Source organism: Scardinius erythrophthalmus (assembly GCF_964197995.2).
Source record: "Scardinius erythrophthalmus genome assembly, chromosome: 15".
In the NCBI taxonomy this organism is placed as follows: domain Eukaryota; kingdom Metazoa; phylum Chordata; class Actinopteri; order Cypriniformes; family Leuciscidae; genus Scardinius; species Scardinius erythrophthalmus.
The window spans coordinates 7,340,908-7,365,548 of record NC_138235.1 but is presented as its reverse complement, the minus strand read 5'-3'; the positions used below and the strand labels follow the sequence as shown (position 1 = coordinate 7,365,548).

General features: G+C 37.5%; 1 protein-coding gene across 1 annotated transcript in view; it reads left to right on the top strand.

The window, feature by feature from the left end:
- The window catches only part of nup210 (nucleoporin 210), a 74,390-nt gene that overhangs the window by 30,905 nt on the left and 18,844 nt on the right, over positions 1-24,641 (top strand). The window contains exons 22-24 of the mRNA XM_081386456.1: positions 3-130; positions 209-344; positions 4,371-4,433. Of these exons, the coding sequence (XP_081242582.1) occupies positions 3-130; positions 209-344; positions 4,371-4,433 (327 nt within the window). The remainder of the gene's footprint in view (positions 1-2; positions 131-208; positions 345-4,370; positions 4,434-24,641) is intronic.

The window sequence follows — 24,641 nt, the reverse complement described above, 5'->3', positions numbered from 1 at the left end:
AGGTTGAGATCGGCAAGTCCGTCAAAGCATACGTTCGTGTTTTGGATGGCAACAAGAAGCCTTTCCTGTCCAAGTATTTCTCTGTGATGAACCTGAAGCTGAGGGCCGCGTCGTCCATCATATCTCTGCAGTGAGTAACCGATGCCAGATCTTCTGTACTCGATGTGCTGGCGTCTGTGAAAGCTAAGACACTTCTGTTGTTTGTCAGAACTCTGCCCGATTCATCAGAAGAAGATACGGCCACATTTCTGGTCAAAGGTCTGGTGATCGGACAAACCAGTGTGTCTGCTTTCGTCATTGACAAAAATGGCAGGAAGATCACCTCTGCACCCCAACAAATTGAAGTAAGCTTCTTCTGTGCCGTCATTTACAGCTTTTTGAAAGGATTGCTTCAAATGTTTTTCATAGTTACTAGGGCTGGTCCGAATACCATTTTTTGAGCTTCGAAGCTTCGGTAGTAATGAACATCGAATATTCAAAGCTTCGGAGAGAGGGGGCTGAACATATTCTTCTCTCTAATAAAGGCAGGAATCTCTATGTCTGTATGTCCGTTTGCATTTTGATTATTTCGAGAACCGTTCATCCAGTCGACTTCACAAGGGAGTGCAATGTCGCATTTGGTGCAATATAGATGGACACGAGACGTGACACATTCAGAATTAATAAACTTTTAGTAAACTACAGAACAGCGCGAGTGGGAAGCGGCGCGCCTCACGCGAGAACGGACACTGCACTAGTGATATAAAATGCACACACGTCTGTTAAATTAAGCAATACTTTTAAGGTAGTCTAATATTTTTCTGACTAACAAATTACTGACACAGTAAAGGGTAGATTTAAATAAAGAAAAACGAAATTTAAATAAAGAAAAACGAAATTTAAATAAAGAAAAACGAAATTTAAATAAAGAAAAACAAAATTCAAATAAAGAAAAACGAAATGTAAATAAAGAAAAACCAAAATTTAAATAAAGAAAAACGAAATTTAAATAAAGAAAAACGAAATTAAGTTAAATTAAAAACGAGATTAATTTAGTTTGATAATAACGGGTAAAAAGAATCCTTGTATCATTCGTTCAATCGTTTTTTGATTTAATATTGAAAGTAGAAAAATGAGAAAACAGTTCCTTTTTCGATTTTTCATTTTTTCCAAAAAACGAAAAACAAGAATTCAGCTTGATTTTTCGTTTTTCGTTCTGAGGTAGCAAAATTAATAAACAGCTGGAAAATTAGATTTCTACACGTGGGCGGGAATGAAACGCCCCTTTCCTCTGATTTGTCAGCCGAAGATCAAACTGTCCCGTCATCAGTTCTTCCTCAGTTCTGCACTGCAGAATAAGAGTCCTCCGTTGTGTGGATTCTTAACGCGTTTATTGCAACTTTTTCATGTTTTCCATCAACGAGACTAATGAATGGCTCGACACAACCCGTACTGGGGAATAGACTAGACGGGGCTTTCTTCTTTGTAGACCAGAGTTCTCAAGTGCCAGGGGTTTGCTATTTTCATATTTTCCGAACTGTACTTTTTTTATCATGAACCACGCTGAGTTTTATTCCTAAGTGACTATATAATACATTTTACTTCAAATAATCTAAATGTTGACTTTGAAAAGTAGGCGCGTCCGAAGGCTATTCACTCTATTTTGGTTCATTTTTGGTGTGCGCCAGAAAGATGTTCAAGGAGACTGAGACGCACTAAAGTAGAAATCATGTTGTTTTCTTTATTTTTCAAAGGCATGACATTTTGTAGTCATTTTGAATGTACACAAATAAAAATATAAATTTTTACTGTTTCGAATGACAGAGTAACGAATAACGAAGTTATTTCCCCTGCTGAGCAACAAATCCAAGTGATGGCGCCGACGCATCGCTCGCTCTCACAACATAGGCAACATAGGCTATTATCAGTTCACTTCTGGCATTGCTAACTTGACATCGCAGCCTGTTCATTATTAAAATAAAACACAGTCAACCAAATATATAAAAGGTTATTCTGCTTAATTTAATTCGTCTGTTGTACAATATAAAGGCTGTGCCGCACAACAGTTATTCCAAACTCATTTCCCATGCTGTGAAGATGATGATTTAGCCTATACGTGTAGGCCTATATTGGGACTCGACTGAAGTTTAAAGCCTTCTTTACAGTTAGCATCGAAATTTTGCATTGCAAATATGGAAACTTGGGACCGAGATGCGCGAAACCAACGTCGGTACAGTTTCAGTTTCGATTCAAATAGCCTAAATTTGTTTAGGCTTGGCTAAATGTTGTTTATAATAAAGGACACAATAGGCTATTATTATAAGCTATTAGGTTATATTTTTTATTATACGTGGCTACTTATTTTTTATTCTTGTTGTTTTCTGAATACCATTCATTTAAGGATTTGACATAGGCAAATGTCAAAGGGGAAGTAATGGTAAGGGGAAGTAAAATACGCATAGAAATAGCCTATATGTTATTAATAGTGTTTATAATGTTAATGTTGAATTTTATTTACCGGTCTTTTTCTGAATAGGCTAATAATAAAATGCGTTTGTTTCCCTCTCAACATGACCCAGTGCACTGCGCACAAGCGCACATCTTTGAGATATAAATTAATAAATTTTAATAAAACACTATAAGGCCTACATTATAAAACTCAGAAGAGTATGTATTTTAATATCTCTGTTGTTCTCTGTTCTCCGGTTGTTAGATAGTCAGTCTGAATGACAGTTCATGCGTTTATGTTAATATAGCCTAGGCTTAGGCTATATATAGTCAATGCATTATTCTTTTCTTTTTCTATAAGTGTTTAAAATATTTAATTTACAACTAATTATATTGATTATCTATATCTACATTTATTATTTAAAAAAAATTACTGGGCGATCGAGGGCGACCATGTTAGGCTAACAGCCGTCATTTACCCTGCATACCGAGCTGATGCAAAGCATAAAGTTTGGTGAATTTAAATCTACACAGAAGAAAGCCCTGTCTAGTTTATTTCCCAGTACGGGTTGTGTCGAACCATTCGTTAGTCTGGTTGTTTGATGAAAAAAAGATTAAATGTAGTTGCAATAAACGCGTTAAGAATCCACACAACGGAGGACTCTTATTCTGCAGTGCAGAACTGAGGAAGAACTGATGAAGGGACAGTTTGATCTTCGGCTGACAAATCAGAGGAAAGGGGCGTTTCATTCCCGCCCACGTGAAGAAATCGAATTTTCCAGCTGTTTATTAATTTTGCTACCTCAGAACGAAAAACGAAAAATCAAGCTGAATTCTTGTTTTTCGTTTTTTGGAAAAAATGAAAAATCGAAAAAGGAACTGTTTTCTCATTTTTCTACTTTCAATATTAAATCAAAAAACGATTGAACGAATGATACACGGATTAAAAAGGCTAATACATTTTGTTTCTATTATTCTATTTTCCACAATGTCAAAGCAACGTAGCTTAACCCAAAACACAAGCTCAGGCATGCACTTCGGTCCATACACACTCCGCTGTTCTGTGCTCTAGCCAGAGCACTCCTGGCGTCGGTTCTATTTCTAGCATGCACACGTTTTCCGCGTGGCTCGAGCCGCGCCTGAGACTCGTGTCTCACGCAGGCAGTGTGCAAACTCCAACCTGTTAACATGGGAGCCGAAATAAAAATGGACACGCCACTCAGCTGAGACGCCCACGCCACGCAGCCAGTGTGTCGCCGGCCTTATTCAAGCGCGAATGAGAACCGTTGGCGGGGGATCCCGGGTGTGCAAAAAAAAAAAAAAAAAGAAAGTTCGAATGTCAAATTTTCAAATCGAATACCAACCCACCGAACGAATATTCGGGTCCAGCCCTAATAGTTACATTCATAGTTCATAGTTAGTTTCACAGGGCTGTTGAATTCTTGATTCTGATTGGTTACTGAGCGTTCTACGGTTATTTTCCAGTAAACACACAGCTATTGCTGTTCCAGGCCGGTCGCATTACAACCTTAGTTGACCGCATTACAGTTTTATATCACTTCCCTAAATTATTCCATTTATTTATAAATGTCTTTACAGCCTACAACAGCAAATGAACCAAGATTGACAAAGATACTCACTAGGATACAAATGACAAACTATATCCATGTTTTCTCCACAAAATCACATTTCATTTAAAAATAGTAAGTAATATAAAATAAAAAAATAACACGATTAAATGATATGGATGATAAATGGTAAAAATGATTGAATATAAATGATTGACTGCAAATATTGGCTAAAGCAAATGGGGAAAATAACACACATGTATGCTTGCCCTCTTGACGCTGCACCCACACAGGTTACTTCTGGAAACTCTCATCCTTCATGGTGATGACAGTTCCTGAAGATTTCTGTCTTGACTGTGTTTTTATGATCTGCAGGTGTTTCCCCCCTTCAGACTGCTGCCCAGGAAAGTCACTCTAATAGTTGGAGCAATGATGCAGGTATGTAATTATTTGTGTTTATTCCAGTACATTTCAGTTACTTTCCTCTTGTGTAATGCACTCAGATCTGATGTGTAAATGAACTGCTGAACACACAACACACATGCCAATGCTGCACTCTAGAAGCTGCTGCGTTTACATGGACACCTTTCTTTTTTTAGTTCAGAATTAATTCATTCTGGTTGATGAAACTGTTTACATGAATGCAAAGTAATCAGATTTATGGTTGTATTATTATTTTTTTCAAATCTGAATTAATTATTCCGGTACAATGGAGGGAAAAGCAAAAGAGAAATGCAGAAGGCTTGTGCATGTCTCAGGCTGTACCACCAAAGGAAAATAAATTACTTAAGCCTTGTATTTTTTAAGTAAAGGCATAGAAGCAGTTTATTTGTAGTGCACTGACAATAGTTTTATATAAGTAGTTTATTAATTAAATTAATAAAAAGACAAAAAGACCTTGAGATATGTTTGGTAATTTGTACCTGAATGAATTCAATTAATTTGCTATATTTCAGATTAATATATTTGTTTACCGTAATTTGAATTAACAGTAACTTAAACACTTTGCAGTTTGAATGATGTCCTGTAAAATGACAGAGTATGTTTTTATGTTTCCACTGTTCGATCGCGCCCGCGCCCCCTCTCTCCCTTTATCTCTCTCTCTCTCTCTCTCTCTCTCTCTCTCTCTCTCTCTCTCTCTCGCACGCACGCACGCACGCACACAAATATAAGTAAACACTTTGCGACTTTTCGATCGCGCCCCCCCCCTCTCTCTCTCTCTCTCTCTCTCTTTCTCTCTCTCTCTCTCTCTCTCTCTCTCTCTCTCATGGAGGAGTGGGTTTGCGTGAGTGGATGTGTGTGAGAGCGTTTCTAATTGTGTTATATTATTGTTTTTCAACTCTTTCTTTATCTTTAAATATTGGGAGTGGTTTTTCTTTTTTCCTATTTTTTCTTTTTTCCTTTATTTTTGTTTGGTAAGGTTAAGATAGTTTAGGGTTTTTCTTTCTTTTTTTTTTTTTGTTGTTTCCCCGTGTGGCCTTTTCGGCGTCCGCATGGCGGGGGGAACGAGCTCGGTTTCCCTCCGGAATGGGTTTAGGTGTGTACCGGAGCCGACCGCTTCGATAGAGGACGTGTTGATTGTAGTCGGTGATCAGGTTGGTCATGAAAATATTAATTCAGCCTCGCGCATGAATAAAGCTGTCGTCGTTTTTTTGAAGACTGAACCACTTGTTAATCAAATAATTGAAAATGGGCTTTGGGTGAAGGGGATGTTTGTGCCGGCAACTCCTTTGTATGCACCGGCTACAAAAGTTATAATTTCAAACGTACCTCCGTTTATTAAAAATGAAGCGATCGTCAAAGAATTGTCTCGTTTTGGGAAATTAGTCAGTCCAGTTAAGATGGTACCTTTAGGATGTGTAGGATTGAGTGCGAAACAAACACAAATGAATCTTCCAGGTGAATTGTTCAAACATAGTTTCTCACAGAACTGAACATTCCAGACACCAAATCACCAACCCCAGAGCCATAAAAGAAGGCTCCAGCCAGCCAGTCTCCGCTGACCAACGAAAACCCCCAGCTAAGAACTTTATGGCCATGCAAGCTTCAAAGAAGATGAGCCCAACTAAAGAAAGAACTGGTCAATGTAAGATAGCTTGGAAAAGAATGATTGGCTCAGAGATAGCACAATTCAGCCCGATCAAGATAACAGCAGAAGCTGCTCGAGCCCACAACATTCCAGACTCCCCCCCCCCGTAAGGACCTCGGATAGACCTCAGGGTGTAAAATCGTTTCAAACCACAGAGCTGAGATTTTACCTATAACATAAATAAAATCATTCAAGAACAATTTTCAATGGACTTATAGATCAAGCATCATGCAACGACATGATTCTATATTGTTCCTACAATAGATGGGTGTATCTGATATGCTTAGATGCCATACAATTCATGTAATTGTAATAATTGATAGATTTTTGAATGAAAATGTGTTGTGTTTCATATCGATATGATCTTATGTTCTTAATTCAAAGGATGGCTTGATTGAAATCTGTGGAAAATGTTTCGGATTCTTATAATAGTAATAATGTCTTAGCTGTGGCCTCTGTACTCTTTGCTAGAGCTTAGAGAGTAAGGAGAGCACAGATAAGCTTGATTTATGATAAGAAGTGAAGAGAACGCCACCTCCTAAACAAAGACAGTGTCTAATTGGTTAGAACTGATCCAGGAGGCTGGGTGGACATTTGAGTTTAAAATCTTAACACCAGAACAAAGTAGAGTTTCAGTGCAGAACCAAAAATGCAGCGGGAGATGAAGATCTAAGACAGACAAGTAACCATGTAAAACGCGCAGACGAAATAACCCAAATCAAGATCTGAAGAACATGGGTTAAACAGCTTCATTCAAGCCATCATCTACTCTTCTCAATTTCCTTTCTTTTCTTAGTTTCCTTTCTTTTCCGTTGTGAGTCTCGGTTCTAAGTTAAGTTTTGCGATAAGATTTCGAGCCACGTTTCTTCTGCAAAGCCAGCTTCAAACGAAGACTTTCATCCCGCCAGCACACCACGTGACTGACCACGTGACCCAGACATCAGGCACGCGGAGACCAGCCAACGAACGGACCGGGAAAACCCTTTACACCCAACAAAAGGGAATCCCCAAAAGCAAAGACAAGCAAGTACTGCCTCCAGACTCTTAAACTGAACTGGTGTATTTGATACTGATTTAATAACCTAGGAAACGATAAAAGGGTTAAACTAATGATTGATGGTTCATTCAGGTTGTGTTTTATAAGTGCATAGAAACTTGGGATTACATCATCTCACTCTTAAACTCACTCTTAAAACTTAATCTTTCCTTACTCTCTTTCTTTCTGCAACGCGTATGAATGTGTGTGTCTGTGTTAGATATTAGTTGTATGTGTTAGAATAATCAATAAAGTCTTGTTTGTATTTTAAAGAGAAATATTACTTGTGTTATTGTGCTTACAAATTTAATGTCTTAAACTTCTGATCTAAGTTACCTTGCTAACTATATAGTGTTTCACTATAGTTCGGATATTTATATCCGTTGCAGAGTTGATAATTGCAGCCAGTTCAAATGAACCGCGAACAAGTCATTTGCTCGGTTGTAATAAGTGACTCTTTTGAATTCCCTATAAATTAATTAATAATTCCTTTGAGCTAAATTGTAATCACTACAAATTACAAATATCTTACATATTGGTGGAGAATGCGGGCAGTTTAACCTAAAATTGTAAGCATATACGAAGTAATTATATTGTCATAGTAGCCTATGCGGAGAGATCCGAACCTCCGAGTCTGTGTGTATGACGTATGCTGCGCGCGCCGCGCGCTCTGTTTGAATGAATGACCTGCTGCTTGAGCTGTTACTCTAGTCTAGTCTGCCTCCCCATTTTATTCTTTTTATTTGTTATTTTATTCAAACTGCAGTAAAATAACCCAAGATATAAGATCCCACGCAACGATAAGGTAACAATTGAGCGTGTCCCTCGATTCTGAAATACTTTATTTATAGCTTAAGACATCTGCGTGTTCCAGAGTCTTTCAAATAGCTATAACGTTATGTGTGTTTGTATCAGTCAGAGAGATGAATTAAATTAAAACTGCAGTAATTAAAATAACCATGTAAAGGACGGACGAGCGTGTCCCTCGTCTAACGTGAACGTTAGTCCTTATTTATCTGATCGTCACTCAGTGCGTGTTCCACTGGGACAACATTCTCCTCACAGAGCGATGAGCGTGTTTCTAACGTTATTTGTTTGATTCACCGTGCGTGTTCCACGGCGATTCGTGATAAACTTAGAAGCCTATATTTGTGACTGGCAGTGCGAGTTCCACTGCTAGGACGAATATTCTCAGTTAAGTTTTAGTTTTTCCCAGGTTGTCAGTGCGTGTCCCACTACAATCCCCGTGATAAATAAGCTTATCTGTGTCTGTTCAATTAATTTTCGTATAAACACTGCGTATGTCCGAGTGTAATTGAATAGGAGTTATTTAAAGTTGTGTTCAAGTAAAGCTTGACGTTGAAACTCAACCAACAGTTAAGAACCCTGTTGTTTTCGTGTGCTCAGATAAAATTGCACAGAGACGATCCACAGAGATCGCTATAGCGATATATTGTTCCATCTATTACAGCACAAAGCTGTCCTTTAAAGTTAATCACTCTTAAACAACTGAGTGAAGCCCCACGTCGTAAAAACAGCTACGAGTGGTGTCCTTTATTTGTATTTTTGAAATGCGCCGACATTTCACGTAAGATGATCGACGTGTATATTCTTTGAACATTGTTGAAATGCGCCGACATTTCATGTAACATGCGTAACTGTTTACAAACTGTTGCAATTCACATGTTTGCCCACTAGCGTTGTTTTGTCGCCATAGTTACAATCGTGACACGGAAGTCTTAACCAACGCTTCCGGGTGAACTCTGACCAACGCCAAAGTGTAAACAAACTGAAACAAAACCCAGTTGTGGCTAAGCTAAGGCTAAAGCTAAGCTAAGTAGTTGTTTACAATTGAGGCCTAATATTAAATGCTAAAGCCTAAGCATTATTTCCGGTTATCAGTAGTAAAATCAGTGGTTAAATACAGTGTCTGTTTGAACAACGTTAAAGTGATTTAACCATTTAAACACCTTGACTTTTATACCTGTTGGTTCTTTTCTTCTTTCCTCTTTTACCTGTCTCATACTTTATTTTTCTGTGAAAAGGAAACTTCGGTTCACAATTATTAATTTCATTTACCTGCATTTTACTTGAAAATAAAAGACTGGTTTATGATTATTAATTGCCAAATTCTAATTTGATTTAAAAAAGGAAATATTAAATCAAGATTGAAGTTTTATTTTTCTAAACAGGTAATCTCTAACGATTTCTAGATTTATTTTTAATAAATCTAATTTCTTAATTCTCATAATTTCTAAATTTATCTTTTAGATTTAATCACTTCAGGTGAATAAGTCTTAAACTTTGAAAGTTAAGTAAACTTATTCAACCAACATTTCCCTATTACAAATATTGTTAGACTCATACTTGCTCCTGTATTGTTAGTGCGTTGTATCCTCCGTTTCTCCTTTCTTTTTGTTACGGTTATAAACCTAACTATTCTATCTGATTTAGTCATTTACCTCTTTATTTTAATTTCCCTTTTGCTTATTTCGTCCATTACATTATTACTTTCTTTCATCTTTTTATTACCTTTTTCTTTTCTTTTTACTCTAGCTTGGGAGTAACACACCTGAGCCTCAATAGGAGACATTGGTATCTCACTACAAGTGTCAAATAAATCAGAGATAACCCTCTCCTACAAAGTTTTATTTTTGAATGTTTAGTTGTTGGCAACTAGCAATTCTGCACTCGTAGTTCGACAAAGGCTCCAGAGCCATTTGTGGATCCAATCTCCTTCCCTCCTTTCCTTCTTACATCCTTCCTGTTCTGTCCTGCTTTCCCATTCTTCACATTTGTAGGGAACAAACCTGGAAGAACCATAAATCGAGTCTAAAGAAAGAGAAAGATAATTTTTCCAAAGAAAACAATTATTAGGTATTTGATTTTTGATCAAACCCTCTCTGTTCTCCATACTCTCCCTGCATCTGTAAACGCAATTTACAATTTGACATCTTATCCAAGATCAATTAACAGAGACAAGTGTTGAGCAACCGTCGCCTTCAAAGCATCCCATCAGAGCTGTAAGCGGTCCAAACTGAAGGTGTGTCAATCCTGTCAAACTTAGAAAAGAGGTATCAGCATTATTATTGTATTATTTTTCGTTGGAAAACAAACAATTATATTGTTTACCTTTCTGGAAACAGATTCTCTTTGATAGGAAACGTTTACGAGAAAAATATTTCTCATAGTTAAGAACTTTCTTTCTTTTTGTTATTGAATTTGTTTTAACCTTTTTCTCTATTTTTCCCTCACTTAGTTGAGTGACAAAGTTTCCACATCACTAACCTACCTGTCTACACTGAGACCAACACTTAGACATTGCAACACTTCACTATTGTTGTACAGTCACTGAAACGACACTTAGTGTTCAACCACATATACTGTAGCTCATACCCCTCACAGATCTGTGTCAGTCTCTTCACTCCAGCGTGCCAACATGCCGTGGACGACAAACCCCACTGACGACGTGGACGTCTGGCTCAGAGGCATCACAGACTGCCTCACACCAAAGACAATTGAACTGTTATTATTTTTAATAATAATCATAACGCTGAGAAGATTCCTGACAAATGATTCAAGCCAAAACCACAACCACGTGGAACTAACCAAGATCATCTGTTCCCTAAGCAATGCCTTTACAGCCCAGCTGACACTAAGCGACAAGCACATCACCCACCTTCAGGAGGAGCTGACACGTGCCCAGAGCCGCATAGACAAGCTGGAAGTGAAAGTCCAGGACGACTTCAAGCGTCAGACCACTGAGTTCTTGAGAGAGCTGATGCACACTCAGCGCTGCACAGACCAGCTCAAAATGAAAGCTCAAGACAAACTCATGCCTGATGTAGTGGAGCAAGAAACAAAGAAACAAGTTGACAAGCTCCAAGAAGCCCTTGCAGTCACTGAACGTGACAAACAAGAATTAAAGACTGTCCAGAAGCACCTGGTAAACCAACTCCAGGCTGCTGAACATCAGCTAGAGAAAGCTAAAGCTGACATTAAAGACAAGAACTCTAAAATTAATGCTCTGAAAGACCACCTGGAAAGGTGCAGTGCTGACATTGACCATCTGACCCAACAGCGAGATGACGCCAACGACGAGCTCTACGCGGTCAGAGGTGAACTCCAGCACATTTTCCAACAGAAACCAGAGCCAAGAAGGGAGAGACCTCCCTCAGCATCACCACTGCTGAGCAGAACAGAGTCCTCCATCCAAGAACTGCCATACAACAGAAAAGGTGAATGGCCGCAACCCAAAACATCACCAGCCTTCACTACAGAACTGTTCACTGCCAACAAGCAACGAGAGCTCATCCAGGCAGACTCCAAAGCTGCGCAGGCGATGACCTTTAAAGATCTCAACAAGCTGGTTAAGAATATCACTCAGTTCAACCCGAACTCCACAGAGGGCCAAGACATTGAAGCCTACATCCGAGATATCAACTTCCACCTAGAGGTGAGACCACATGTGACTGACAGAGACAGGTTCTACCTCCTCCGATCCACCTGCAGTCCAGAGGTACGAAGCTTCCTAGACCGACAACCTGCTCATGTCAAGTCAAACTACCAGCTGCTATGTGAGACACTGATTAAGGAATTCACAGGCCCAGAGTCGGAACATGGTGTGTTAATCGCCTTGGAAACCAAACAAGGTCGACACGAGACTCCCCAAGCCTACTACCACCGTTTTCGACAAGCCTTCTTTGGTGCACATAACTCACCTGAACATGAAGAGGATGTGAATTTCAAAACCCTCTTCCTGAGAAACCTGCACCCTGGATTGAGTCATCATCTTTATCTCATGGCCAGCCCAGACACAATGACAATTCAACAGCTACGTGACCTGACACACAAGGCCCACATCAAACAGAAGATGTCCTCAAAGAAAGGTTTGAAAACATCCACAGTGTCAAACTCCTTCAGCCAAGACACAAGCTATGCACTGGAAGACACCCAGTGGCATGACAACACCACAGTCCTTCGCAAGGTGCACAGAGAACGTGACCCCCAGGCCAATGACGGCTACCACACCAACCGCATGGAAAAGCCATGGGACCAGCCACGCTTCTCAATGAACCCACAAGAAGGAAACAACTGGAATCCTAACTGGATATCCAAAGGCTGTCAACCAACGCATCCAAAAGCATTCAATGTGAGTAATCGACGACGAAACTCACCTCGGCACCACTCAGTCAAACACAACACTGAGTGTGCCCAAGAACAAGACAGTTTACCCTCAGAAGACATGGAGCAACTAATGAGGCAAATGAAAGTGTTCATAGAAAACAAGCTGAACACGAATGACCAACAAGATGAGTCAAATTCACTATGACTAGCGATGGAACGGAAGACCAATGATCATCTGGTACACCTTCATAATGAAGATGACGACCACCTGTTCTACAACAACACAGAACAGAGGGGTCTCTCACAGCCAACCACTGACAAACACCCAGAGGTACCAGAAAACACCACACTGGCTTCCCATTACTCACAAAGAAACCATCACACAAGCTCCAAACTCAAGAACCACGTGTGTGCTACAGTAACCACAGTAAGCACAGAAGGTCAGAAAGTCTGTCACAACCAGAAGGCATCACAAGAGGAGTGCAACAACGGAGACAAAGTTTTGCACCACAGCTTCACGCATCCATGCCAAACTGCCTCCCAATGTCTGCCAGAGAACTTCCTGCCTTACTGGACTGACCCCCAGCAGATCATAGAAGATCCCTTTCCTAAGGCAATGATGCAACAAGCCAACCTTCATCTAAGCTCATCAAAGCTAAGCCAAGAAGCACGTGGGCAAGCCTTCAAGAAAAGGGGGGGAGCCAAACAGACTGAGACAGATCTGACCATACATACATACATACATGCATTACCCTACGCCACTAACATGCTCACTAACACGTAGAGGTTAACCACATCTACCATGGAAAACATTCAACAAACATGTTTTCCCCACAGCTAGAAAACTAACTTCAGAAACTAGCTTAACGACTTAGCTACACTTACCATAGGAAACATACTAGCTATCCATCCAACAAGTAGAACACCTCTCATTACCCTGTGATACCTGACACCTTAGCTGCACAACAGTAGTTATAAGCCATACTAGGAACACTCAATTGTTTTGTTTTACCTCTTCCTTAACTTTCCTTCTTCTTGTATTAGGTAAAATGCATGTCTACCCCCCCTAAGGGTCAAGGTCACGGTAATAGGATTGACGCACCACGCCTGACACTTGTAAGCCGCCTTAAAACGAATGTGAGCCAGAGAGCTCCATGCATGATGGGTCACATAATTGTTACCACAAATTATTTCACCAGAAAATAAAAGGTAAAACGTCTTAACGTGAAACAACTTAGAAGAGAAGATAACAAACAAACGTAATCACAGAATTTGATCAAAGAATCACCGTACCGAAACAAATTAGAATAACAATCCCAAAATTTAAACTCTACTCAATATAATAGACCATATTGAGAGAATGAACTTGAACTTTTAATACTTAAGTAATCTAATGCCCTGCACCAGTACAGTGACCAGTCATGGAGGTGTTGTCTTGTTGTTTGCTTTGTATGTGTCTGTTTCTTCTACCCGTGTTTCTCCAGCGTTCACCGATGTCTTCATCTTAACACATCGCCGTACGAAGAGGGGATATGTAGGATTGAGTGCGAAACAAACACAAATGAATCTTCCAGGTGAATTGTTCAAACATAGTTTCTCACAGAACTGAACATTCCAGACACCAAATCACCAACCCCAGAGCCATAAAAGAAGGCTCCAGCCAGCCAGTCTCCGCTGACCAACGAAAACCCCCAGCTAAGAACTTTATGGCCATGCAAGCTTCAAAGAAGATGAGCCCAACTAAAGAAAGAACTGGTCAATGTAAGATAGCTTGGAAAAGAATGATTGGCTCAGAGATAGCACAATTCAGCCCGATCAAGATAACAGCAGAAGCTGCTCGAGCCCACAACATTCCAGACTCCCCCCCCCCGTAAGGACCTCGGATAGACCTCAGGGTGTAAAATCGTTTCAAACCACAGAGCTGAGATTTTACCTATAACATAAATAAAATCATTCAAGAACAATTTTCAATGGACTTATAGATCAAGCATCATGCAACGACATGATTCTATATTGTTCCTACAATAGATGGGTGTATCTGATATGCTTAGATGCCATACAATTCATGTAATTGTAATAATTGATAGATTTTTGAATGAAAATGTGTTGTGTTTCATATCGATATGATCTTATGTTCTTAATTCAAAGGATGGCTTGATTGAAATCTGTGGAAAATGTTTCGGATTCTTATAATAGTAATAATGTCTTAGCTGTGGCCTCTGTACTCTTTGCTAGAGCTTAGAGAGTAAGGAGAGCACAGATAAGCTTGATTTATGATAAGAAGTGAAGAGAACGCCACCTCCTAAACAAAGACAGTGTCTAATTGGTTAGAACTGATCCAGGAGGCTGGGTGGACATTTGAGTTTAAAATCTTAACACCAGAACAAAGTAGAGTTTCAGTGCAGAACCAAAAATGCAGCGGGAGATGAAGATCTAAGACAGACAAGTAACCATGTAAAACGCGCAGACGAAATAACCCAAATCAAGATCTGAAGAACATGGGTTAAACAGCTTCATTCAAGCCATCATCTACTCTTCTCAATTTCCTTTCTTTTCTTAGTTTCCTTTCTTTTCCGTTGTGAGTCTCGGTTCTAAGTTAAGTTTTGCGATAAGATTTCGAGCCACGTTTCTTCTGCAAAGCCAGCTTCAAACGAAGACTTTCATCCCGCCAGCACACCACGTGACTGACCACGTGACCCAGACATCAGGCACGCGGAGACCAGCCAACGAACGGACCGGGAAAACCCTTTACACCCAACAAAAGGGAATCCCCAAAAGCAAAGACAAGCAAGTACTGCCTCCAGACTCTTAAACTGAACTGGTGTATTTGATACTGATTTAATAACCTAGGAAACGATAAAAGGGTTAAACTAATGATTGATGGTTCATTCAGGTTGTGTTTTATAAGTGCATAGAAACTTGGGATTACATCATCTCACTCTTAAACTCACTCTTAAAACTTAATCTTTCCTTACTCTCTTTCTTTCTGCAACGCGTATGAATGTGTGTGTCTGTGTTAGATATTAGTTGTATGTGTTAGAATAATCAATAAAGTCTTGTTTGTATTTTAAAGAGAAATATTACTTGTGTTATTGTGCTTACAAATTTAATGTCTTAAACTTCTGATCTAAGTTACCTTGCTAACTATATAGTGTTTCACTATAGTTCGGATATTTATATCCGTTGCAGAGTTGATAATTGCAGCCAGTTCAAATGAACCGCGAACAAGTCATTTGCTCGGTTGTAATAAGTGACTCTTTTGAATTCCCTATAAATTAATTAATAATTCCTTTGAGCTAAATTGTAATCACTACAAATTACAAATATCTTACAATGTAAAAATCCAGCTTTAAAGCACGTATTGTCATTCAGACGACAAGTTCACATGCTTTTAAATTCTCAGGATAAAACTCTAGATGTGTCGTTTAGAGCAAATGATGGAGATAGTTCCTATGTGTTATATGCAAGCACTGAAAGCTTACGATGCTTTGAGTGTGGCGATATCGGTCACAAAAGATTCGTGTGTCCGCATAAAAAGAGACCAGATGAGACTCGGGTAAGAGAAGAAAAAGATGTGGAAAATGAAGCTATAACGGAGAGTCAGGTTGATCCGAATCAGGCTACAATGGAGAGTCAGTTTGATCCGAATCGAACTACAATGGAGAGTCAGTTTGATCCGATTCAGGTTACAATGGAGAGTCAGGTTGACCAAAATCGGGAACCAGAGAAAGTTTCAGAGGGCCAAGGTGTGGATACAGGTGAAGAAAATGAGGTGAGTGCAAATTCTAGTAAATTTGCTGGTGTTTTGCAAGAAGAGCAGCCTTGTTGTAGTAGTGAATTAGCTTTAAAGGTGGTGACTGTTGAGGAGGTGGTTTCTGGAGAGTTATCAATGAGTCAGGAGGATGATGGATTAATTTTTGACGATAGTTGCTCTGATATATCTGATTGTCCGAAAGTAGGAGATGAGTTGTATACAGTCGAACAGATTAATGAGTTTCTGGATGAAACAAAAGGAAAAAAGGTAAATGTTGCTGATTATTTCCCGGATGCTGATAAGTTCGTTGCTTCAGTGGTGTTGGCGCGGAAAACGTATAATTTTTCTGTGTTATCACAACAGAAACGTTTTCGGTTGAAAAAACATATAGCTGCGGTAAGGCAAAGGAAAAGAGTAGGAAAGGAGATAGGGGGAAGTTTTAAATAAATGTAATGGCTGTGTCTCTGTCTCCTTTGTTCTCTTTTCTTTCTTGTTTTCTTCTTCTTTTCTGTCTCATGGAGCCTTTGCGAGTAGCATCTTTAAATGTAAATGGCCTTAGAGATAGAAGAAAACAAGCTGTGCTTTCAGAATGTTTAAAACTTAAAAATATTGGAGTGACTTTCCTTCAAGAGACCCATAGTGATAAAAACAATGAAGTAGAATGGGGTCTATGGTGGGAAGGAAAATATATTCTTAGTCATGGCTCTAATGTTAGTTCGGGTGTAGCTATATGTTTTAGTCCAAGCTGTAAGGTTATCTTTTTATCTAAACACGAGATAGAGCCAGGTCGTTTATTAGCTGTAAAAGCTAAAGTAAATACTCAAAATGTAATTTTTGTGAATATTTATGCAAATAATAAAGGACCTGAGAGAAGTGTTCTTTTTAAGAAAATAGAAGTTTTTTTAAATACATTAAAATCAAATGATATTGTGATTTTGGGAGGTGATTTTAATTGTACTTTAGATTTTAATATGGATAGAAATAATGAAGAAACACATCATCAGTCTTCATCTGTTTTGACAAATATTATTAAGAAGTTTGAGTTAAATGATATATGGAGAACTGAAAATCCTTCTTTAAAGCAGTATACTTGGGTAAAGGTTGCAGAAGGAATGATTCATGCTGCAAGATTAGATAGGTTTTACATTTCAAATAATTCAAGGAATAGAGTCTGTAATGCTAATATTATTCCTAATATTATTTCAGATCATAAAATGATTACAATAGATTGTGTATTGTCAAAACAACATAATACCCAGGGGGCAAAGGGGGTTTAGCAGACATGGGCTGCTGTAAAAGGTTGTCATATAAAAATGAAATCTATGATGTCTGAGGATCACAACCTGGGTGGCCAACCCGGTCAACAAGCTGCTGGAAACTTGTAATTAGGGTCAAAACAATGTTACCTCAAATTCGGCTTTAACTCCCAGAATCACCCAAACATGCTAAAACGGTTTAATTATATTCATGAATCGTGAGCCATATCTCCCTGATACTTTATGCTAGAAACAAACTGAGCACACCTTTAGAAAGAGTGGAAGATAAGCTTTCATCTGATGCCTTGATTTTACATGTAATTAGAATGTAAGAGTTAACAATGCCTCTTAATTCATATAGGCAAAAAAAAAGATTTTTTTTTTAACATTCCATTTGTAATCGGTAGCATTCTTTTCCCTTTGTTGTTGTCACAATAAACAAATTACCATGTAAAGTTAACTTTTACTGGATGAAATCATATTTTGATTTTTTTTTTACTAACCAGACAGTCCTCATGGCCCATAAGAGTCATGTGTGGAGTAGGTTTAAAAGTATTTACTGATTAAAACTGTTACATTAAGTAGCAATTTGTACCAAAAAAAAAAAAAACGAAACAGACAAACAGATTCCAATTCAGGGTGATAACTAATTTCTGTAATAATGTTTATACAATTTGTTTAGCTGTTTCGGAATCACCGCTGCTGTTGCTGCTCTCTAGTGTTTCAGCATGCTGTGTCCTGCTACATTTGATTGCCAACCCCTAGCAACAGCATCCTATGTAGCATGGAGCAGTTCTTCTGACAACCTTTAACCAGAAATGAGCACAAATACATCAAAAAGTATTTAATTAAAATACAAGTAATTTGTAATTTGAAAATACAAAAATATAATTTTTACAGTCTTCTGTAGTGTAAGTGTGGCGTTAGGTACGTGTAAGAGTCTAGAATATTGCAATATTATTGTTTAGTGCAGAAGATGTGCTTTTAACGTACATGTTGCCACATACTGTCATAATAAAATATAATTACGCATATAACACTATATTTGTATTATTTACACAAAAACTAGTTAACGCTGCTGTGAGCGTGTTTCTAATAGCGCGGCTGTGACAAAGTTGACAACTTTCTTTCTTCCGACTGCCATTATCTATTTTCTTACTCTTTTTGAAAGTTGTGAAAAGACTGTTGTGGCGTTTTTCTTTTGCTATTTGAGCAAATTGGAACACAAAAAATATATTTAATGTAGTCTTTCATTCACTGCTATAGAAGTTAACCCAACTATGATGCCTTACATTTCTGAGAAACCCAGAAATGTGAACAGGGTCAATAGGATGTGTCACATCACGTGATTTACTTGCCAAAAACTGTGATAGGCAATTTGGTAGTCCTATTTGTATTTTATGTCTATGGTCCTGGGGATAGTTCACCCAAAAAGGAAAATTAGCCCATGATTTACTTACCCTGACGTCATCCTAGGTGTATATTACTTTCTTCTTTCAGAAGAATACAATCAGAGTTATATTAAAAAGTGTCCTGGCTCTTCCAAGCTTTATAATGACAGTCAATGGGTATATTTTTCATCAAAGTGCATCTGTCCATCATAAAAGTGCATCTGTCCATCATAAAAGCGTATCTATCCATCATAAAAGTACATCTATCCATCATAAAAGTGCATCTGTCTATCATAAAAGTGCGTCTATCCATCATAAAAGTGCATCTATCCATCATAAAAGCATATCTATCCATCATAAAAGTGTGTCTATCCATCATTAAAGTGCATCTGTCCTCATAAAAGTGCATCTATCCATCATAAAAGTGCATCTATCCATCCATAAAAGTGCATGTGTCAATCATAAAAGTGCATCTATCCATCATAAAAGAGCATCTGTCCATCATAAAAGTCGACTATCATCATAAAAGAGCATCTGTCCATCATAAAAGTGCATCTATCCATCATAAAAGTGCATCTGTCCATCATAAAAGTGCATCTATCCATCATAAAAGTGCATCTATCCATCATAAAAGTGCATCTATCCATCATAAAAGTGCATGTGTCTATCATAAAAGTGCGTCTATCCATCATAAAAGTGCATCTATCCATCATAAAAGTGCATCTGTCCATCATAAAAGTGCATGTGTCCATCATAAAAGTGCGTCTATCCATCATAAAAGTGCACCTATCCATCATAAAAGTGCATCTGTCCATCATAAAAGTGCATCTATCCATCATAAAAGTGTCTATCCATCATAAAAGTGCATCTGTCCATCATAAAAGTGCATCTATCCATCATAATAGTGCATGTCAATCATAAAAGTGCATCTATCCATCATAAAAGAGCATCTGTCCATCATAAAAGTGCATCTATCCATCATAAAAGTGCATCTGTCCATCATAAAAGTGCATCTATACATCATAAAAGAGCATCTGTCAATCATAAAAGTGCATCTGTCAATCATAAAAGTGCATCTATCCATCATAAAAGTGCATGTCTCCATCATAAAAGTGCATCTGTCCATCATAAAAGTGCATGTGTCCATCATAAAAGTGCATCTATCCATCATAAAAGTGCATCTGTCCATCATAAAAGTGCATCTATCCATCATAAAAGTGCATCTGTCCATCATAAAAGTGCATCTATCCATCATAAAAGTGCATCTATCCATCATTAAAGTGCATCATAAAAGTGCATCTGTCCATCATAAAAGTGCATCTATCCATCATAAAAGAGCATCTGTCCATCATAAAAGTGCATCTATCCATCATAAAAGTGCATCTATCCATCATAAAAGTGCATGTGTCCATCATAAAAGTGCGTCTATCCATCATTAAAGTGCATCTATCCATCATAAAAGTACATCAATCCATCATAAAAGAGCATCTATCCATCATAAAAGTGCATCTATCCATCATAAAAGTGCATCTGTCCATCATAAAAGTGCATGTCTCCATCATAAAAGTGCATCTATCCATCATAAAAGTGCATCTATCCATCATAAAAGTGCGTCTATCCATCATAAAAGTGCATCTGTCCATCATAAAAGTGCATCTATCCATCATAAAAGTGCGTCTATCCATCATAAAAGTGCATATATCCATCATAAAAGTGCATCTGTTCATCATAAAAGTGCATCTATCCATCATAAAAGTGCATCTGTCCATCATAAAAGTGCATCTATCCATCATAAAAGTGCATGTGTCCATCATAAAAGTGTGTCTATCTATCATAAAAGTGTGTCTATCCATCATAGATTTACTTTTATGATGGACAGATGCACTTTTATGATGCATAGATGCACTTTTATGATGGACAGATGCACTTTTATGATGAATATATGCACTTTTATGATGGATAGATCATGTTCTGTCTATGCTTTTATTGTGTGTATTTTATGATATAAATGTTTTTGTTGTGAAGCACTTTGTGGCCTTATACCTGTGAAAGGTGCTATATAAATACAACTTACTTACTTACTTACTTACTACTTATGATGGATAGATATGCTTTTATGATGGACAGATGCACTTTTATGATGGATAGATGCACTTTTATGATGGACAGATGCACTTTTATGATGGATAGATGCACTTTTATGATGGATAGATGCACTTTTATGATGGATAGATGCACTTTTATGATGGACAGATGCACTTTTATGATGGATAGATGCACTTTTATGATGGACAGATGCACTTTTATGATGGATAGATGCACTTTTATGATGGATAGATGCACTTTTATGATGGACAGATGCACTTTTATGATGGATAGATGCACTTTTATGATGGATAGATGCACTTTTATGATGATAGATGCACTTTTATGATGGACAGATGCACTTTTATGATGGATAGATGCACTTTTATGATGGACAGATGCACTTTTATGATGGATAGATGCACTTTTATGATGGATAGATGCACTTTTATGATGGATAGATGCACTTTTATGATGATAGATGCACTTTTATGATGGACAGATGCACTTTTATGATGGACAGATGCACTTTTATGATGGATAGATGCACTTTTATGATGGATAGATGCACTTTTATGATGGATAGACGCACTTTTATGATTGGCACATGCACTTTTATGATGGATAGATGCACTTTTATGATGGATAGATGCACTTTTGTGATGGATGGATGTACTTTTGTGATGGATAGATGCACTTTTATGATGGATAGATGCACTTTTGTGATGGATAGATGCACTTTTATGATAAATAGATGCACTTTTGTGATGGATAGATGTACTTTTATGATGGATCGATGTACTTTTATGATGGATAGATGCACTTTTATGATGGATAGACACACTTTTATGATTGACACATGCACTTTTATGATGGATAGATATGCTTTTATGATGGACAGATGCACTTTTATGATGGATAGATGCACTTTTATGATGGATAGATGCACTTTTATGATGGATAGATGTACTTTTATGATGGATAGATACGCTTTTATGATGGACAGATGCACTTTGATGAAAAATATACCCATTGACTGTTATTATAAGGCTTGGAAGAGCCAGGACACTTTTTAATATAACTCTGATTGTATTCTTCTGAAAGAAGAAAGTAATATACACCTAGGATGACGTCAGGGTAAGTAAATCATGGGCTAATTTTCCTTTTTGGGTGAACTATCCCCAGGACCATAGACATAAAATACAAATAGGACTACCAAATTGCCTATCACAGTTTTTGGCAAGTAAATCACGTGATGTGACACATCCTATTGACCCTGTTCACATTTCTGGGTTTCTCAGAAATGTAAGGCATCATAGTTGGGTTAACTTCTATAGCAGTGAATGAAAGACTACATTAAATATATTTTTTGTGTTCCAATTTGCTCAAATAGCAAAAGAAAAATGCCACAACAGTCTTTTCACAACTTTCAAAAAGAGTAAGAAAATAGATAATGGCAGTCGGAAGAAAGAAAGTTGTCAACTTTGTCACAGCCGCGCTATTAGAAACACGCTCACAGCAGCGTTAACTAGTTTTTGTGTAAATAATACAAATATAGTGTTATATGCGTAATTATATTTTATTATGACAGTATGTGGCAACATGTACGTTAAAAGCACATCTTCTGCACTAAACAATAATATTGCAATATTCTAGACTCTTACACATACCTAATGCCACACTTACACTACAGAAGACTGTAAAAATTATATTTTTGTATTTTCAAATTACAAATTACTTGTATTTTAATTAAATACTTTTTGATGTATTTGTGCCCATCTCTGGTTAAAGGTTGTCAGAAGAACTGCTCCATGCTACATAGGATGCTGTTTCTAGGGGTTGGCAATCAAATGTAGCAGGACACAGCATGCTGAAACACTAGAGAGCAGCAACAGCAGCGGTGATTCCGAAACAGCTAAACAAATTGTATAAACATTATTACAGAAATTAGTTATCACCCTGAATTGGAATCTGTTTGTCTGTTTCGTTTTTTTTTTTTTTTTTGGTACAAATTGCTACTTAATGTAACAGTTTTAATCAGTAAATACTTTTAAACCTACTCCACACATGACTCTTATGGGCCATGAGGACTGTCTGGTTAGTAAAAAAAAAAATCAAAATATGATTTCATCCAGTAAAAGTTAACTTTACATGGTAATTTGTTTATTGTAACAACAACAAAGGGAAAAGAATGCTACCGATTACAAATGGAATGTTAAAAAAAAAATTCTTTTTTTTTGCCTACCTATGAATTAAGAGGCATTGTTAACTCTTACATTCTAATTACATGTACAATCAAGGCATCAGATGAAAGCTTATCTTCCACTCTTTCTAAAGGTGTGCTCAGTTTGTTTCTAGCATAAAGTATCAGGGAGATATGGCTCACGATTCATGAATATAATTAAACCGTTTTAGCATGTTTGGGTGATTCTGGGAGTTAAAGCCGAATTTGAGGTAACATTGTTTTGACCCTAATTACAAGTTTCCAGCAGCTTGTTGACCGGGTTGGCCACCCAGGTTGTGATCCTCAGACATCATAGATTTCATTTTTATATGACAACCTTTTACAGCAGCCCATGTCTGATTTCCTAAAAAACAGGTGTTTTGCCCCCTGGGTATAAAGTGGGTTCATACTGGCATTTCAACAAGAAGTTGTTACAAGATGTTGTTTTTTGTGCAAATTTTAAGTTATTTTGGCAGACGTGGCAGATGCATAAAAATGATTTTAGAGATATTATACAGTGGTGGGAAGTCGGAAAAACCCAAATTAAAGTTTTCTGCCAACAATATACTTGTTATTCCTCAAAAAGAATGGAAAATACGATTAAAGAACTTGAAAATGAGATTTTTGAAATTGAAAAGAAAATGTTGGAAAGACATGAAAATCAATTACAAAATGTTATATATGAAAAAAAACTACAGTTAGAAAACATATTACATGGAAAAGTAAAAGGAGCTCTTATTAGAGCCCGTTTTTCTCATATTAGAGATATTGATGGACCAACATCTTTTTTTTTTAATTTAGAACGAAAAGTGTGTCAAGAGAAACAAATGTTGTGTTTAAGAAATGATAGTGGTGATTTATTTTATGACCCATCTGAAATGAGTAATTTTGTTGTTGATTTTTATTCTAAACTGTATGATAAAGAATTGACAGATTTGGACAGTAAAACGGAACTTTTTGAGTCAATTCCAAAACTTATGCCAGAGCATGAAGAAGATTTAGATTGTATTTTAAGCTTTCAAGAAGTAACTAAAGCTGTGCAAGAATTATCAATTGGAAAATCCCCTGGATTAGATGGTCTCCCCTCCGAATTTTTCAAACAGTTTTGGGAAATTATTGGGGAAGATTACTATGAAGTGATTTTATGTTCAATGAAAACTGGACTTTTACCTACTAGTTGCAGAAGAGCAATTCTTTCTCTGCTGCCAAAAAAAGGTGATCTTACTTTGCTTAAAAATTGGAGGCCTGTAGCCTTATTGACAACAGACTATAAGATCTTTTCGAAGAGTATTTCTAATAGATTGAATGAATATATGGGCGCATTAATTCATCCGGACCAGTCATATTGTATAAAAAGCCGGTGCATTAGAGATAATTTATTTCTTATAAGAGATGTCATTGACTACTCAATGTTAAACAAAATTGATTTAGGAATACTATCCTTAGATCAAGAAAAGGCATTCGACAGAGTGGATCACTCTTATCTGTTCGATGTTTTGAGAGAATATGGCTTTGGGAATGTTTTTATTTCATGGATTAGATTACTTTATGAAAAAGCAGAATGTATGGTAAAAGTCCCTGGAGGGTTAAGCATGCCTATTAAAGTCCGAAGGGGAATAAGGCAGGGATGCCCATTATCTGGTCAGCTCTACAGTTTAGTCATTGAACCATTATTGTGTAAAAT